Here is a 19,605-nt window from a genome sequence, read left to right on the forward strand (position 1 = left end):
AGGCGCCCATATAAATATCATTTTTTATTTTGAATGATACAGATAACTAATACAAAGTGTTTACCCCTTCTTAAAATTATCTCAGGCTTTTGAATGGTTTGTTTTCATTGTAGGTCAGTTGCTTTTTAGTATTTATAAGAAATAAATAGTATTGGAGTACCTGGGTGGCTCAGTCGGTTGAGCATCCAACATTGGCTCAGGTCATGATCTTGTGCTTTGTGGGTCATAAAGCCCTGTTTTGGGCTCTATGCTGACAGTGCTGACCCTGGAGCCTGCTTTGGATTCTGTGTCTCCCTCTCTCTCTGCCCCTGCCCCACTTGCGCTCGGTCTCTCTCTCTCTCTCTCTGTCTCTCTCTCTCTCTCTCTCTCAAAGATAAATAGAAAGGAAAGGAAAGGAAAGAAGAAAGAAAGAAGAAAGAAAGAAACAATCATAAGTTTCATATACAGATTTCCTCCAGTTACATGGGGTACAGTAATTACTGTGTGGATGAGTGTGTGTGTGTGTGCCCCTCCCATCAATCTGTAACCTACCTGAGAAGGTACAAATGTAATCCTAGGATCGTAATTTTTAAAGTTCTTATATTAAAAAATATGTAAGTATACCCATCAAAGTGTAAACATCAATTTTTTAATAAATAATCTTAGTAAGGAAAAGCAGGGACTATTTTTTTAATAGTTATATAAAGTATAAATGTAAAATGTATTTTTAATATATAGATATTATATTTATTTTTAATGTTATATTTTAAATCTTTTAATAAAATAAAATATAAATTATAATAAATTATAAATATATTGTTGAATATATAACATTTTAGAGCTGCTGTGTCTTCCTAGTAAGTCATTTCTTTGATCATTATGTAATAACAATCTTTATCTTTAATATTACTTTTTGTTCTTAGTCTGTATTTTATTTTTTATGCTCCTTTTAAAAATCCTTTTCTTGGGGCACCTGGGTGATGCAGTCAGTTGAGCATCCAACTCTTGATTTTGGCTCAGGTCATGATCCCCTGGTTTGTGAGATTGAGCCCTGCCTTGGGCTCTGCACTGATAGCATGGAGCCTGCTTGGGATTCTCTCTCTGTTCCTCCTCTGCTTGTGCTCTCTCAAAATAAATAAACAAACATTTTTTAATCCTTTTCTTCCCTTAGATTTGAGTACATGTTGTTCATTTCTTTTTTGACTTCTTCTGATTTATACATTTTATGTTTTCTATTCTTTAAATGCTTTTTCTTGAAATTATATATCCCTTAAAAAAATTGGTTTCTATTTTTAAATTTTTATTTATTTATTTTTTTTATTTGAGGGAGGAAGGGAGGGAGGGAGGGAGAGAGAGAGAGAGAGAGAGAGCGAGCTGCATGCACAAACAGAGAAGGGCCAGAGGAAAAGAAAATCCCAAGCAGGCTCCACACTCAGCTTGGAGCCTGACCTGGGGCTCGATCCCACAACCCTGAGATCATGACTTCAGCTGAAATTAAGAGTTGGACGCTCAACCAACTGATCCACCCAGGTGCCCTGAAATTATACACTGTTTATTTGACAAACTAAAGTTCATTAGTACTTATATCCTCACCAACAGTACAGGGTTCTTAAAATACTTTGACACTGACCCTTCTCTTGATCTTATATCATTTTTATTTTTCAGATTTTAGTTCTACCATATTCTATTTCTACCTTCACTTAGCTATTGTTATGATGGCTTCACATGATAAATATTTACTTCCATGTACACATTTACAAATGTTTTTAATCATCACTGCCTATTTTGTTTCATATGTTGACTTTGAAGGGTCTTTCTCCACCTAAATGAAATAGTTCTTTCATCTAGGATCTATGAGTAGTAAGCCTTTGAACGTTGAAAATATTACTTATTTTTCTTCTGCTTTTTTTGTTTGTTTCTGTGAGAAGTCTGTTGTCACTCCAAAGTTCTTTAGTTGTTAATTAACATTTCTTCTCAATATGGTTGATTTTAAGATTGTCTTTTTTTTTTGGTATCCTACAGTGTTCCTGTGTTTCTAACCATGAATATAGTTTTATTTATTGTTTGAAATTTGTGATACTCTCTTAATCTACTAATTCACATTTTTCATCAGCTCTCAATTTTCAGCCATTGTATTTTGAATATTAATTTCACTCTTTCTCAATTCTCTCCTTGAAAATTTCTATTAGATGCTTTTTGGGCTTCTTATTCAAACACACTTTATATATTGTTACTGTTTTCCTCCTTTTTGTTTCTTTGTGTTGTCTATAATTTTACCAGCTTTCATTAGCTTTGTGTGCTATTTAACACATTCATTAGTTTGTAATGAGTTATGTTTTTTAAAATAAACGTTTGTCACCTCTTTTTCCTTTTTATCAACATTTTCAAAACTCTAATTTTATAAAAACTCATTTTAAATTGTTCTGTTGTTTCATTTTCCTTATTGTGCATTCTCCTTTATTGGGTGGGGTGATATGTACACTGTCAGTCATGTCATGACCTGAGCCGATATCAAGAGAAGAGTTGGACATTTAACCAACTGAGCCACCCAGGCACCCCTAGGCTTACCTGTTTTAATGGAACAAAATAAGCTCAGATATTCATGTTTCACTCAGAAAATTTTTGTTTGCAAGCTTACTACAGTTAACCCAGTTTTGTCTCTCAGCCATGAAGGACCTTGGGCATAAACTTCCATCCCCATTCAGGTCTGAAGGTCTGAGGTCTCCATGGGTGGTATTTGATCCAGTCTCTCACCATGGTAGCTCAATTCCATTTTACTAGTAAGAGTTCTTTGTCTTTTCTTGGCATCTAGAAATGTACTAACTTTGCTTTCAGTGTATGTATTAATATTTGTATTATGATTTGCATAGTATATCTGTTTGTTAAAAAGTGTTTGGTACAAAGTGTATTACCTGGCTGGCTCACTAAGTAGAGCATGCACCTCTTGATCTTGGGGTTTAAGTTTGAGCTCCACATTGGGTGTAGATATTACTTAAAAATAAAATCTTAGAAAAAAAAATGATTGGGTAACTCATTTTTTAAAAATACAGCCTATGTTTTTAAGTATTTAGCATGTTTATTTAGTATTTAACATGTGTAAATTTAAAAATCACTTGCTTAAAACATTTTTTCCAGATTCTCATTAAAATTCAATTTTAATTGTTAGGGTTTATTAATAATGATATATTTTTTCTTTTTTTACTATTGCCTAATTCATATTTTGTTAAATATCTTTACTACCTTTATCTGTTTGCTACACTATTCAGTAACTTACATGTTTCAAATAATCATTTATTTTGTTAATTTTCATAGGATGAATCTTCAAGAAGAATTGGATAAACTTAAAGTACGTATATCTATTGATAAGGCAACAATACGAGAATTGAACACATGTATGGCAGAGAAAAGAGAAGGTACATTTTTTTGTAAGACTAAATACTTAATGCAAGCGTTTTTAAATTATCCAGTACTTGATGTTTTATTTTCAATTTCTTGTAAGAATCTTATCCTTGTTCCCCCTCTTTCCACTGCTTTACTTTCTGATATGTTTAACATTTTTACCTTTCACAAGAAAATCAAATAGAACACCTAAAAGTCAGCTTTATAATTCATTAAAAATTCTAAAGAGATATTTGATAAGGAGAAGAGATGTTCATTCTTTGGTTCGTCACTAAAGTTTTACTATTTATGTTTGTTCAAAGTTTTATAGATTGTATAGAGTTATTATCCTCAATAATTCATTTATTTTTGTTTGACATTACATTTTTCTGGAACTCATTTAGTGCTCCTCTATTGTCCTGGAATCAAAATAATAGAGTTAAAAAGAAACTTGGAGGTCTGCAGATCTGCCACCTGATTGACCACTAGCCTAAAACTGTTTAGTAAGAGCAAATGTATCTGTTCCAGTTGAAGTATTGTTCCTTTGTTAAAATCAAGATAACTATATTTACTATATGACTTCAGTCCATACTGTGGTATCTCATTAAAAAAAAGTAAATAAGATTGGTATGAAGGATTTCTCCTTGTTTAACTTAACTACAGCTTTGTTGTTACTGCTATACTTTTTAGGTGTTGACAATTTATAATCAACAATTAATTTAATAATTTATACTTAACAAGTTTTCATATACCACTCATCTTTCTATTGTCCCAATTACTATTGTTGTTCAGGTTGCTTTTAGGTCACTGGTGCCTTGTCAAAGACAGCATTTGAGATATCTATTTTACACCACTGAAACACTGGTTTTCCTTTGTTTTACCTTCATTCTGTGCTTGCCTGTATTTTCTTTGTTTCTTCCACTGGAATTTTCTTCCACTTATTCCTTACCTTTTGGGGTTCTCTAAGATTTTATCCTCAGTTTACTTTTTAAAAATAACTTTATTGGGTTGCCTGGGTGGCTCAGTTGGTTAAGCATCCAACTTCGGCTCAGGTCATGATCTCACAGTTTGTGAATTCAAGCCCCTCATCAGGCTCTCTGCTGTCAACCTGGAGCCTGCTTCAGATTCTCTGTCCCCCTCTCTCTACCGTTCCCCTGTTCGTTCTCTCTCTCTCTCTCTCTCTCTCTCTCTCCTTCTGTCTCAAAATAAGTAAATAAAATTTTAAAAAGTAATAACTTTATTTCTGGAAAAAGTATGCATACTTATAAATATTCAAGCAATAAGAAAGAATAAAAGAAGACAAAACATCTTAATTCCATCACTTAAAAATCAAAATTTCAATCTTAAATAATTATCAAATCAAATATCTCTTAATACTTATATATAAAGAAGACTAGTTAGATAAATTGTGCAAACAGAAAAACATAATATATGCTATTTTTTAAAAAAATAATTACATAGGGGCATCTGGGTGGCTCAATTGGCTGAGTGTCTGACTTTAGCTCAGGTTGTGATCTCACTGTTTGTGGGTTCAAGCCCTACATCAGGCTCTGTGCTGACAGCTAGGAGCCTGGAGCCTGCTTCAAATTCTGTGTCTCCCTCTCTCTCTCTCTGCTCCTTCCATGCTTATGTTCTGTCTCTCTCTCTCAAAGATAAACAATAAACATTTATTTTTTAAAAAGATAATTACATATTACTTTATTTGGAACAATCCAAATAAAAAGAAACAGATATAATCATAAAAGAACTGTTGAACTTTAGGTAAATGTTTCATTACGTCAATAGATGTTAATTTCTAAAACTTCCCTCTAAGATGAAAAAGAAAGATCCTAAAAATATTGAAGATGAATTACTTTGTATTTTTTAAAGTATGTATTTCAATTTCAGGGCATGTTAAAAATTAATATCTTGTCATGCAAAATGAAAACAAGTTATTTTTAAAATACATTTTATTTTTCTCATGGTTCATGAGTTTGAGCCCCACATCAGGCTCTGCCCTGTTGGTGCTTGGATCCTATGTCCTCCTGTCTCTCTGCCCTTTCCCTACTCAATGCTTGTTCTCTCTCTCTCAAAAATAAACATTTTAAAAAATGGAAATAAAAACAAAAAATTTTATTTTATTTCTCCCACAGCTGGAGTCTTGTTCATTAAATAAACTTTTAATTTTATCAAAGTCTATAATTTAACATATTGCAACAATAATTACCCCAGGTTTAAAGTCTTATTTTTATATGCAGTGTGCTCAGTACTCATCACAGTTTTAAAACCATCGTCTTTCTATTCACAAATTCTTTATTATGATTTATTTTTTTGGTTCGCCAGATATAACTGAAACTTCAAGAAGGGATCAAAGTAGCTATATTTGTAAGAGCTTAGATGTTTGAAAATATGTTTCAACAGTTTTTACAGTCAATGGATAAATTGGCTGGGTATAATTGTATCATGTCACACTTTTTTCCCCTCAGAACTTTCTAGATATTATTCATTTTTAGAATGAAAGCTTGTTGTGGAGATATATTATGGAGAGGTGTCAGGTTTGCCCTTCCTCCAGTTCCTCACTCCTTTCTTTGGATATGACTTCCTTTTGCTTTGTGAATGCCTGAATTTTTACTTTTTTCAACCTGATGTTCCAAAACTTAAATAGAAGATGTCTTGATATAGTTTGTTCTAAATCATATTTTTGGATTATCCATGTAATTTATTATTTGTCAATTAAGATCTTCCTGCATTACAAGGAAATGTGTTTTTGCATATTGCATTTTTAATACTGCAGTTCAAGGATGTCAGTAATCTTTGTATTTGCTTACTTTTTCTCTTACTTTTCCTCTCCCTCTCCCCATATATATGGAGAGAGAGAGAGTTTATATATTATATGTATATTCTTTCCTTTGTTCTTTCTAGTATTTATATTAAATCTACAACTCTTCAAATTCCCACTAATTTTGGATGTCTTATTATTTCTTTTCTGAGCTCGTATTTTATTAAATTCAGGTTTTTGACAAGTTCTTTTCTTTCTTTAATTGTGTTTTTTTCCAGACTGGATCTTAAATCTGTATTTTGTTAAATGTCCATTTCACTCCACCTGCTGGAGAGTGTTTCCTGTCCTGCAAGGGGTGATCTCAGAGATTTTAAATATCTGGCTTTAGCTGACACCAGTCTGGTGGTTCTTATCTTTACTAAGAACTATTTCTGCTGCTCTTCATTCCCTTCCTGGGAATCCTGTAGATCCAGACTTACAGTTGATATTATTTTCTATTTTCCTGAAGGACTCCCTTTAATATTTATTATAGTGCACATCTGCTGGTGATGACTTCTTTCAGCTTTTTTATACCTGAAAAAGCAACCTTTATTTTGTCTTTATTTTTGAAAGATCTTTTCACTAAGTATAGAATTCTGCATTGGCAGGGTTTTTTTTTTTTTCTTTTGATACTAAAAAACAAATTTACTCTATTATCTTCTGGCTTAAAGTGTTTTCAGTGAGAATTCACCTGTCATTCTTATCTTTTTTAAAACAATACATAACATGTCTTTTTTTTTTTTTTTCTACTCTCTCCTATTGGGAGAATGAACCATTCTTGGGCCTGTGTGACTTTTGGAGATTATTTCCTTTAATCCTTTTAGGTGGTTCTTTCTTTGGGCTGTTTACACACACGCCTGTGCTGATCTGTACTTAGCTGAAGACTTGAGGGGGACCCCCTGTAGACCTTCGGAGCTCTCCCTGTGTCCGAGCAGATTTCTGTTCCTTGGCACTATATCCTGCAAAGTCCAGCTTCCTTGGTCTGCCTGGACTCTGGGATCTGTCACTTCAATTTAGGAAGAATACCAGATCCATTTAGTGCCCCATTTCTGTGCTGTAGCCTGGAAGTGCTCTAGGCAATAAGTGGGAAAAAGGATTGGATTCACTTCATTTGTTTGCCCTTAGGGCTGACTACTTTGCAGTGTCTTAGACACCCAATGTCTGAGAACCATTTTTTTCATCTCTTATTCTCTAGTTTTAGTTGTTCCACATGGACAGGTAAATCTAGTGTCTCTGGTACTTACTTTTATTGTCATTGAACATGTTTCCCTGGATTAAAATCTCAAATCTATACGGATAGTAACCTTTCTCCATGTACCAGGTGTATTTTCTTATTTCCTGCTACCTGTTTTCTCCTGCCTATTTTTATAAAGATTTCAGAAGTTTTGCATGTTTTTTTTTTAAATACTCATTACCTTTCCTCTCAAATCAGTTCTGTCTCCTCTAACTTCCCGCACTAGCACCTTAAGCCCCTATCACACTAAATTTCTCTTTACTGAAAATTACAATTCATAGTGTAATGAATCTGCTACAATCCCACAATATCTCTGTTAGAAGCTGGAGAGATCTGAGCTGCCAGATGTCTATGTAGCTGATTTAAGATAATAAGCCAAATGAAAGTAACAGTCAAGCCTTTAATCACTTACTATATAAGCAAGAGGCTAAAGTGGAGAAAGCATCAACTCTCTCTGTTCCATCTTCCCCCTGGAACTGCCTGCTAGTTGAGGATCAGATGGATCAGCACAGACAGAGAGGTTGTCTTACTGCCAAAGGAGCTCTGAGCAAAAGTCTCCTGCATTTTTATTGACCTGAGTCTTGGGGGAGAAAGGAAGGGAGGGCTGGGAGAAGAAAAGTATTGGGTATTGAGTCAGATGCAAGAAAAATGTCTTTAAGGTTACCCCCCACCCCAGCAACCAAATAAGGACATTTCAACAGAGGCACTTGAGGAAGGCCTTAGCCAAAGGGCTGCCAGTCAGGAGGTGTTCACCTGGAGGCCTAGTGGAGGTACGCAAGGCAGGAACAGAGACATGCGTAAGAATGTGGTTGGCAGGGGGAACCTGAGCCCTTGACTATAAACTCCCTTCAGGGACCACAGTCTATTGGCTGTGTGCCAGGTCTGGTTGGGGTGGGTGGCAGCTTTCCCTCATAGGGCCTGCCTGGTAAAGCATATAATACCTATGTTCAGGCCTGAGAAATCACCTATAGGATTAGGCTTGGAGCAGGAATCCTCAATCTTTACAAATACAAGAGTATGTTCATAAAACCACTGTTTATGGTATTTTTCATTGAAAGCTGAAGAGCTGTTTATTAATAAAAGGATGAAACAAACAAATGTGAAAGCTCAGAAACTATAGCAAGTCCGTGGACACAGACACACACACACATATAATTTTTTGTTGTTGTTGTTATGTGGGTCTGTGGATTGGCTGAAACAATCTGGTCCAGCTCATCTGGTCCAGCTCTTTTTTAGGCTACAAGTGGAGTTTATTTCTGCTTCACGTGTCTGTTTCTTGGCCACAAAAGGACAAGTATAAACATGCAGAGCCTTTTAAGCCTTGATTTAGAACTGGCACGTTGTGACTTTTATCCACATTCTTTGGCTAAAATAAGTCATTTTATTAAATACAGCTACCAACAATTCATACGTCTTCTCTGTGTGAGTTTCTGTGGAGGATTGGGGAGCACTTTTAGACTTTTTAGGCCCTTACCCATAAACTTCCTAGAAGTCCTTTGTCCAGCTGAAAGGATCTACTAAGCATCCCATTATTACTTTCAGAGATTGCCAGTAACAGGCATGACAGTCAAACCCAGAGGCCATGTCTCAATATCAACATCTTAGATTTGGCCTTTATCCTGCCAATGTGTCAGTGGCTGCTCCTTTGATATGGTGAGTAACACCTTCATTTCCAATCCTGAAAGTAATGGAAGGTATGCACTTCTATATGCCTGTGGCTGCTTCCTTTATGAACTCAGTTCTTTTCTTAAAACCTAGTCAAGTGCAGCCAGTAACAACCAACTCATGCTGTCAGCATTCTACCCTGGATATTCCTCACTTACTGTTACAAATTTATTAGCTACATTTTTTGTCTTCTGTGTTTTGTCAAATGGTATTTTGCCAAATGTTGGCCACTGCATAACACGAGCACCATTTTCTCAGCCTTCTGAAACATATTCTTTGGCACCCATTACCCATCCCCAAATCAATGCCACATAATTTAGATTTTTATTATAGCAGCATTCACTTATAGTTATCAATTTCTGTACCTGACAGCTTTTGCTACGGCATAAATGACCACAAAATTTCAATGACTTGCAACAATACACAGGATTTTTCTTGTTTATGGTTTCTGCAGATCAGCTGGGCAGATGTGCTTCAGGCTGCAGTTCTGTTGTTTGTCTGAAGCATACTGAGTTCACATGATTCCACATGTCTCAGTCTTGGGCCCAGGCGGAGCAGGGCAGGGACTCTCTGGCATGTTCTTTTCAAAGCAGATACTGGAAGCTTCCAAGGGGAGAGGAGAAATACCTAAGTTCTAGGCTTGTAACAGGCACATTCTTATTTATTCCCACATTCCTTTAGGCAAAGTAATTCATATGGCCAACCTCAACATCAGTGGAGTAGAGATCTGTACTCCACCCATGAAGGTAGAGGATGATGGAGTAAGCATTTGCTGACTAATAATCTGCTATAGTGTGATATGAAAGTATTAACCAAAAGCATTTGCTGTTTTTCAAGTACCTACTGCTCAAAAGAATCACTATACTGAAGTGGCATATTTTAAGTCATATTCTGCAATCCTTCATAATGATAATAAGTTTTAAAAATAATTTGATAAAATAGCTAAAAGAATCTACAAAGAGAAAACATTGCAGAAGAATTTAATTTGTTAGTGTAATCTAAGAGAATTAAGAGAAGAGAAAAACATGGAAGATAGGATAAGTTTAAACAATTATGAATAAACAGTATTAAACGTTAAAAAGTAGAGAGGGAAGAAACTCCTGGGAAAGAATATAAATCAGAATGAATTCTATAAACTAAAACATTAAAGATAAATCTCCAGCAAGGTGAAACATGCTCATACATCTACCATAGGACAAAAATAGAAGTGCATATTTCTAACTAGGTCCTCTTGGTTCATTTCTCAAATCCTGAGATCCTCGAAGGGGAGGAGAATCAAGGGGCAAAGGGGGCTCCTTGTTCTTCCCCATCACCTGGGCCTAGCTATTTGAATACTCTTTATAAATCCTGTGAAGGTGAGAAACTAAAGTTTTTGACAGAAAACGACACGTGAGCATGGTCAACCATGTGGACTTTGCGCACACACGGGAGCACAAAGCAGCAATCCAATTCATTTTTAAATCAGTCTTCAGCATTTATTTTATTGGAATTATTTAGCTATTTTTAGCATTCTATGCTCTTTGAGCATAGAACTATTTTCTTCTTATTTTTAAGAGTAAATATTTCACTTAGAACTATAGCAGATATTTAAATGACTTGAACAGCTGAATTGTATTTGCATATTATTTCTATATTGCTGAAAGAGTGTTGTAAATGAATTCAGCACCATGGTGTTAGGGGACTAGAAAGAGAAACTTGGGAACCAACAGATTATTATCAAGGTAAAGGTACATATTCCCCAGGTGGCAAATTCTACCTATTCTAGCTTTTATTATCCTTAGGATAGTGTTCTATTTATTTCATGAGTACAGAAGTTTTAATTGGATATGTCATGTTTCAAAGACAAAAGAAATGCCTAATTCACTCTAACAAACTTGTTAGTCACTGTTTATACCAAGAGGATTTCTACTCTACGGAGAATAATATTGTTTTCTTTTTCCTTTGTTGATAAATCAAAGTTTTACACTGACCTACAGCAGCCAAGCATACTTTAAAGCAAAATCACCTCAGTCTAACACAGATATGCATCCTTTTAGCTTTGTGTATTCTTTTTGCCCTTCTATTAATTCTTTAAGAAATGTTGTATCCTAAAAATAATTCAATAATAAAATATTAAATTTGTCACAATATTTTATCTGATTAGAAAACATTTGTTATAACTTTTAGTGTATTTAAATTTTAATAGTGTTAACTGAAATTTTATGATTATTTTTTTCCTTTAATTTTGATATCTTGCTTGTACATTTTTGCTTCGTTGAAAGGTTGTGGTAGTCAAATGCATCGTCAGTATATAGGAGTCATTTATAGAAACAACTTCACCTGTTATCTGGGTTTCTGTGTGTTATACAGTGACAGTTTTCCTGGAAATGAGATTTTTATGGTTTACTCTGCCTACTGTGTGATCTTTTACCTGAAGAAAAGGGGGTGGTAGAGGCTGTTACAGTTTCAGTCCACCCTAATTCGGGTACTGTTTGCTTTGTTCAGCAATCACTCTGATCCTCCTGGCAGGGAACAAGATCCAGAGAACAAAACTAGTAGTGACTGTGTAGATAAGAAGGCAGTGAATTCTGCTTTTAAGGCAAAGGGGGAATAGTCTACAAAAGAATGAAAATAGGAATAAAAGTATAGCATTGTTAACCTGAAGATCTATTGTACCTTTGAAAATCTTACACTGGGGGAAAAAAAAGACGCTACAAAGATACGTAATTATGTGACTGAAAATCTTGGAAAAGGTCACCATTTAGTTTCTAGCCAAATACTTGACAATAAAATAGGCTAGAGTATTCATAATTGAGAAAGCAGAACCTTTTTCCTTAAAATGACAGGACAGTGTTTCAGCATTATATGAGTTACCATAATATATTATTTATTCTCCACCAGAACAACTCTGTGGATATGGTGAAGATGATGGGGTCAAGAAGAGTACTCCAGAGAAGAATGGGAAAGAAATGTCAGAGCAGACATGGCAGAAGGTAGTGCAATCTTTAAGATATTGAGCTGAGGAAGTTAAATCTGAATTTTAACATAAAGGATTATAGTTTAAAACGAGGGCTCATGAACTTAAACCTTGTGTGCATCCTTAATTTAAATTCATAATTCAAAATCATTGGCTTGCCAAAATGGGTTAAAAAAATCAATGTTAGTGAAATAAATGTGCAAACACTTGTGCTTCTGTTGACATAGATTAAAAATATCTCAAAGATGAAATGAAGAGAATGACAATGGAAATTAAAAAAATGTATACTATATGTGCTTATTAATTATAATTTAGCAATTTAACTTTAAAATGGAACATGATGAGACTCTGTTATACTTCAAAAGGCATACAGGTTTAAAATATTTAAATGATTAAAACTGAGCATAGTTTTAACTTCGGTAAAGTAAAATGGTAACATGTTTATCATTTAATTTTAAACTTAAAAATATACATGACCCATCTCATTTTAGATAGAAATTTATGACCATATAATTTTGGATAGCACTCCCTGCTTTAATAGACCCACTTGTATAAACCCTGTAGTCACTTTACATCATGTCTGTAATTAATAATAAAATGTTCTTTAAAAATCTTAGCATTGATCTTTACAATTTTATACTTAATTCATATTTTTGTATATAAACACATTATTATCAAGATCCATTAAGTTGGCCTGGTTGCATTTTAGCCTCTTTGTTATTGTTATAAAGGAAATTATTCTTTAAAAAATGTGTTTTAGTGTTTATTTAGTTTTGAGAGAGAGACAGACAGACAGACAGAATGTGAGTGGGGGAGGGGCAGAGAGAGAAGGAGACACAGAATCTGAAGCAGGCTTCAAGCTCTGAGCTGTCAGCACAGAACCCGATGTGGGGCTCGAACTCATGAATGGTGAGATCGTGACCTGAGCCAAAGTTGGACGCTTAATCAACTGAGCCACTCAGGAACCCCCAAAATTTTCTTTAAATGTTTTCATCCTATAACTGGTTGTCATTTGCTACACTAGATACTTAGATAAAGCTGGAAATACACAAATATATAAACAGAAATATTAATGCTGCTACTTATATTTGTTTCATCTGTGACTTGACTTATAGGAAATCTAGGAATTTACAACAGATGATGTGATCCCTTATACTTCTAACACTTGCCATATGTCAGGTAACAAAGGCTGTCATCTCATTAATACTGAGTAACACATATCAGGTTACCACAATAACATACAGAACAAGAAATGCTCACATTCATTTATCTTAAGGTAAATATATAATTGAAATTACACATTATCAACTGGAATGTCATACAGTTTGAATAGCTTCTTTGTTTCAGAACAATATTTTTGTTTGCTGGGGTTTGTATAATTTATCTCTGGCTATATAATACTATGCTACTATCTACCACTATCTTAGGGTAGGAACCCTGAGGAAATCTGTTATTTCTTTCCACCTATGGCTACTATCATAGTGGATCCAGAAATCCATTTTAAGTCTTTAAAACCCAACAGGAATTATTTGCATTGGACCATACTAATTTGCCACTTTTTTTTTTATATTAACCTAATGTAATTGTATGAGTCATGATTTAACCATTTTTAGTTGGGTTTCCTTATTTTAAAAGGATGTATTATAAACTCATTCAAAATAGGATTAAAAGATAGTAACAACTTGAAAACGGTATTTACTTACATAGTAGAAATGAAACATATAAGATTATTTTTTAATAATATATTAACATTTCACACTATTATGGTATGAGTTGAGTCCCCCGACCAATGTTATCCTGTCAAAGTCCTAATCACCAGCATCTAAGCATGTGACTATATTTGGAAATGAGGTCTTCAAAGAGTCAGTTAAGTTAAAATGATTATTAGGGTTTAAGCTACCCAGAATGGTATTTTTTTATGGCAGCCCTAGCAAAGTATTATAGACACTTTACAAAGTCAAGTGTTTTATTTCAGTTTTGAAAGGAACCACCTTTCTGGTAAATTATTTAAACGATCAGTACTGGAGGAAAAGTATGCACTTGAGCTGATTTACAGAAAAATCAAATACCTTTAACAAATCCCTAGGCTTTCATTTTCAAATATATATTGAAATTTTCTTTTCTATTTCTGGAGGCTTAACATCAGGTTAACAACAATTTTAAGAGTGTACTTTGAGCAACACTTTAATTTGTGCTATGGACTATGGGAAGTAGTGTCTCTGTTTTGTTATTTGTCCTCCATTTTAAACTTAAATGCGATTAATTTTGACCAGTTCTTATGAGTAAACATAGATTCACTTTAGGCAGTTAACATACATAAACATTTTAAATGTAACAGACTTTAAACAGACATTTTTCCAGTGTTATATAAAATTTTCATGAGTTGTACCTAACATAAATGGATTTTAGTCAAAAGAAAAAGATAATGCTAATTTCCAGAATTGAAATCTCATACTTAAGGTGTTTGTTACATTTGTTCATAACATATTTTAATCAAAAGTACAAAGTTGATTTAATTTGATCTAATTCAGCAATATTTAATGCAAGTAATTATATTTCAGCTCAAATAATTTTATTAAATAGCTGTTATGATTAATAATAATAATAGAGACAATAATGAGGTGGTAATGGTGATGATAAACTGTTTAGAACTCACTGTCTATGAGGAATTGTGGTGTATGATCATGTTCAATACTTTTGTAATCTACAAGACAGATGTTACTAATCCCATTTCACACATAAGGAAACTTTAAAATAGGTTAAATATTTTACCAGGTTAAAGTAACCTGAGCTGGAAGTAAGATATAGCACAGAAAATATTCAATATCCCTAAGACCATACTGTTTCTTAATATTTTTGTATCACTACTGTCAAAATCAATTTTTTAAAAACAGTATAATTGCTTATTTCCACAAAATAGATTTTAAAAAATACAGTTTATTCTACTTACTTCACCATGGAATTAACCTGTTAAAATATTTTAAAATATGTATATGAAAAGTATACTATTGTTTGCAGTGATTAAAACCACTAAGAAACTGAAGAGGTTGTAAAAAGGTGATATTCCCTATCTGGTAGTAGTGTTTACTAAATGGAGAATAAAATTTGGCATACAATGATTTTGAAAAAGTAAATGATTTTTAACCAGAGTTCATGTGTTCTTGAACACTGTATTTTTTGTCACTTTATCCAGCTCTTCAGTGAAGTATTTGCATTGAACAGGAACAATAGAATTTCTCTTGCATATATGCACAGAGGTCTGCAATAGTCTGATACAAGCTCTTTCATATACCTCTACTCCAGGTCAAGAGTAAGCCCTATAAAGACATAGATCTAACAGTAAGGGAATGTATCATATTACAGAAAAGCAAATTTAAATTAGATGAGATTCTTAATATTGTGTTGGGAAATATCCATGTCCTGGGACAGGATAACTAATCAGTAAAATCTGTTGAATTAAATGAAGAAGGTCGACCTCACAAGAAAAGTAGGGAGTGTAGAAGTACAGGTAAATCAGAAATGACTGAAAGTAATGTTTAGGAAACAGCTTACATCTTCACCACCTTAACTAAATCCAGTAAACTGGAAAGTGGTAAATATGTGCATATTTTCATCTTGCAGATTTCTGAATATTTTATATCCTTGGTTTTCAATACATCAAATATGTTTTCACCTTTGAATAATTGTTTTAAAAGTAAAAATGAGTCTATATAGTTTCCCAATCATTTTAGATTTCTTGCTTGACTCCAGTCCTTTGTTCATTTCCCATGTGTATCTGGGCGACTCTTCTTCCCCACATAGCTTGTAGAATACTGTGAGGGGCACAAAATCTTGAATTTGAATCCCAGTTCAAAGAATGTTTACCTCTCTGCATTATTTAAGTTTTCAGAGCCTCTGTATCCTCTTCTGGGAAGATAATTGTTGGCTCTACTTACCTCACATGGTTTTGGGATGATCTAGAGAGATCATGTTTATGAAGCCATCCCGTAAACTGTACTTTACAAACAATAGTGATTATTTGTTTTTCAAGATTTAAGCTGAAATCAACTCCTTGAAAGTTTCATATTCATGGCTTAGAATTAATTGCTTTGTCCTTTTTGCCCAGACTTACGGCACTTAGATCCTGTCCTTAATCAGTTTTATTTACGCCTGTGCCTTTCTTTCCAAATAGTTTTTGAAATTTCTTAAGGTCAGAAATTGTATGTTTTCATTTCTTTGTCCTACAACATGAACATTGTTTATTGAAATAAATTAATGGAATATTGGAATAATTGTAATTTTAAGTTGTTAGACTTTTTTTGGTAAATGTTTCCTTATTGTATAAACTAAGGACCTCATGACTGCTAAAATTACATTTTTCTCACTTAGAATAAAGTAGACTTGGTAGATTATTTTTTTAACTAGGTAATCATTTTTTCATATGATTGTTAGATATTGAAGAAAATTGTTATTTTATTAATAAAGTTTCTCTATGTATCTATTTTTAGATTTTGTATAAATTGTTTTTTTCTCTGAAAATATTTTTTCACAATAATTAGACTACATAGCTAAAGTGCTTATCTCAGAAAACTGCAAAGTTTATTAGCATACTTAGTTCTGTGTCACTTTGTGTAGAATTTTAACTTCTTTTACCATCTGTCCTTTATTTAACAGATGTATTATTGCATTTTATAATGTATTTATCTACACCACCTTAGAATTATTTAGAAATTAAGTACTTTAGATTTATTTTGTCCTTGTGCTAAGTGTAATTTTATTTTCATAAATTAGAAATGATAAAAAATATACAGCAGATTATGGTTTTTGGACTTTTAAAAGAATAAATTAAACTCTAATGTTTAGGTCATTGAATTGGAAAGTCGGCTAAAATCTTTTGAGAAAAGGTCAAGAAAATTAAAAGAAGGGAATAAAAAATTAATGAAAGAAAATGACTCCCTGCAATCACTCTTAAAGCAGCAACAGGAAGATGCAGAGGACAGGGAAAAAGAGCTAGAACAGCTACAAAGGGGGAGTAAAGAAGTAGAAAAAGATAAAGCTGGACTTCAAGTAAAAATCAGTGAGCTGGAGAGAGAAGTCACTTCCCTAAGGAGACAAGTGGCAGAAGCTAATGGTTTGAGAAATGAAAATGAAGAGCTGAAGAATTCAATGGAGAAACTGCAGCAATTAGCAGACAAAGCTAAATCTGAGATGGCCACCACGGAAGTGAGGTCTGGACAATATGATTGTAAGACAACCACTACCAAGGTTAAATTTAAAGCCGCCAAGAAAAAGTGCCCTGTGGGCCGTTACCACACTGTTCTCAATCACTCCATCAAGGTTATGAGCAATGTGTTTGAGAACCTCAGCAAGGACGGCTGGGAGGATGTGAGTGAAAGCAGGTAAGGCTCTCATTAACTTAGCTCTGTGGTGGGGACACTGTGCATATGTAAAGCACCAGCAAATGGAGATTGAATTTCAACTACTGTCGATTTGGTATTCAGAAAAAATACTGTCAGATCCTTTGAAATATCTTGGGAGGTCTTGTTCTGAGCTTATTGACTGAAATTTGCATGCAAAATTAGCCACAACTGCATGAGTATTTGAATAGGTGCCAGGAAACCCAAAAGAAGGCAATGCTTGATTTCTTCCAGTGATGCTATTTTCATGCAGTCATGAGGCTTGAAATTGACAGTTTGGCAGGTTGATTTAATTTGCTGGCCCTTTGCATATTCACCACTGACAGCTAAGGATTCCCAGGCAAGCCTACTAAGTCGGTTTAGTTATCTTGTGACATGCCAACCTGGGAGGAGAAACATTTTTCCCCCTTAATTTAGTTAGATAAATTTTGAATGACCCATTTCAGCTTGTTACCAGATGTCTACAAGCTGTTTAACATCCTTTAAATTAAGAACCATCTTCACTAATTATTTCATGTATGTATTATGCAAAGTCATTGTACTAACTTTAATTGAATGGTGGTTAAAAATCAGTTCTTTAAAGTTAAAGCTCTATAAATTCCTGGTCCTAAGTTATATAACACCTAGTGAATAGCAACAGGAGAATACTAAAAATCTATAATATTTCTTTTCCTTACCCCTGGCTATACATTCGTATATGTACTTGAAGCACATCAGTGAAACCACAAAGGCAGGTGGATAGTAGAACACCTCTTTTTATATCTATGTAATAGGGAAGTTCAGTGTTGCCAGAGTTACCAACAGACAAATAGAACTATTTTCATAATTCTGTCTTGTTTTATAGTGGTATGTATTTCCTTTTATTTGTCTAAGTTTGTTTTTTTTTTAATCCCCAAAAGACATGTGTTTCAGATTTGGGATGTCCCTGGATGGTGTAGGGGTGGAAGAGTTTTCCCTTCTTCCCTTCTAGGTTCTTTGGCTGGTCTCATAATGAAATTGATTTAAGAAAGATTAACAAGAGAAAAGTATTGGAAGTTTAATAATATGCATACCTCCTGTATACATGGTAGAGGCCCAAGAAAACTGAGTAACTCCCCCCAAAACAGCCAAAACCATCACCTTCAATACCACCTTCAGCTAAAGACAAAAGAAGATGAGGTCAGAGTGTCAGTTATGGGAGGTTATCAGGAAAAGCATAATAAACAAGGGTAAGGTTCTTATGCAGAGTTAAGCCCTTGACTTCTTCATTGGCAAGAATTTTTACAGATTTAGACTCATCCATCGCTTCCTGGTATAAGGAAGCCTACACCCTTACAAATGGAGATTTTCCTTATGCATGCCAGTGTCTCTTAGAAAAGGGTAACTTCTACTTGATTCTCAGAACTTGTCCTATGTCTGTTGTTTCCTAAAAGTAATTCGTATGCCAAAGAGACATAATTTGCGGGTGGCAAATTCTGTTCCCCTGCTATCACACCTTTGAAAATTCCCCGAGAAGTTTCACAGTCCAGAAGCTAAGCTGACAGATTGATTGCTTCATATCTCACAGAACCAGTGTCACAGTCCTGAGAATAGGTCAGTTTAGTTAAACAGTTGTGTCTTATTTCGCAGGTGGGTCTTGCAGGTGGGCTCCCAAAGTTAGGCCTATTTTGTGAGAGAAATGAGGCATTTAAAAGGCATTTCTATGGAAGTGAAATAAAAACAGAGGATAATGATTGGAGCAGACTATAAAATCAATCTTGAATCCTGAAGGCAGCCAGTGGAGAGAAGACATTTCTAGAGGTAGGGGCTGAAGCATCTTTGCAGTTTGAGTATCTCCAGTGATGTCATTGGTTGTTTAGGTAAACTTTCTGAGTGGCCCACACAGCAATAGGCATGAAGATTATCTAAACATGAGCTATTGTGGTGGTTTCTCTGAAGTGTATATGAAGTGATCTAGCTTCATTTTGCAGAGCTTTGGGGGGGAAAAAGGCAGTTTTAGTTCTCAGTGATTAGTTTGATTCCAAGTGGAAACGTTAGTTTGGAGAGTCATAGCCAGATATTTGAAGAAACCAGAAGAATTCAGGATTCCATCTAGTTTATAGGTAAACAACAAACCCTCAAGGTAATTAATCAGAACTAGAATCTAATATTCACAAAGGTGTGTTATTGAAACATAATTATTCTCTTTTAAATCACCTTAATTTCTACTAAAGACAGCCAA

General features: G+C 34.1%; 1 protein-coding gene across 3 annotated transcripts in view; it reads left to right on the forward strand.

The window, feature by feature from the left end:
* Nucleotides 1-19,605, forward strand: part of CNTLN (centlein) — a 329,566-nt gene that overhangs the window by 202,781 nt on the left and 107,180 nt on the right. For all 3 annotated transcript variants that reach the window (XM_086685372.1, XM_025934944.2, XM_086685371.1), the window contains exons 13-15: nucleotides 3,292-3,392; nucleotides 11,934-12,025; nucleotides 16,852-17,387. In XM_086685372.1, the coding sequence (XP_086541498.1) occupies nucleotides 3,292-3,392; nucleotides 11,934-12,025; nucleotides 16,852-17,387 (729 nt within the window). The remainder of the gene's footprint in view (nucleotides 1-3,291; nucleotides 3,393-11,933; nucleotides 12,026-16,851; nucleotides 17,388-19,605) is intronic.

The sequence above is a fragment of the Puma concolor genome, chromosome D4, assembly GCF_028749965.1.
Source record: "Puma concolor isolate L17-30 chromosome D4, mPumCon1.1.hap2, whole genome shotgun sequence".
Taxonomy (NCBI): Eukaryota; Metazoa; Chordata; class Mammalia; order Carnivora; family Felidae; genus Puma; species Puma concolor.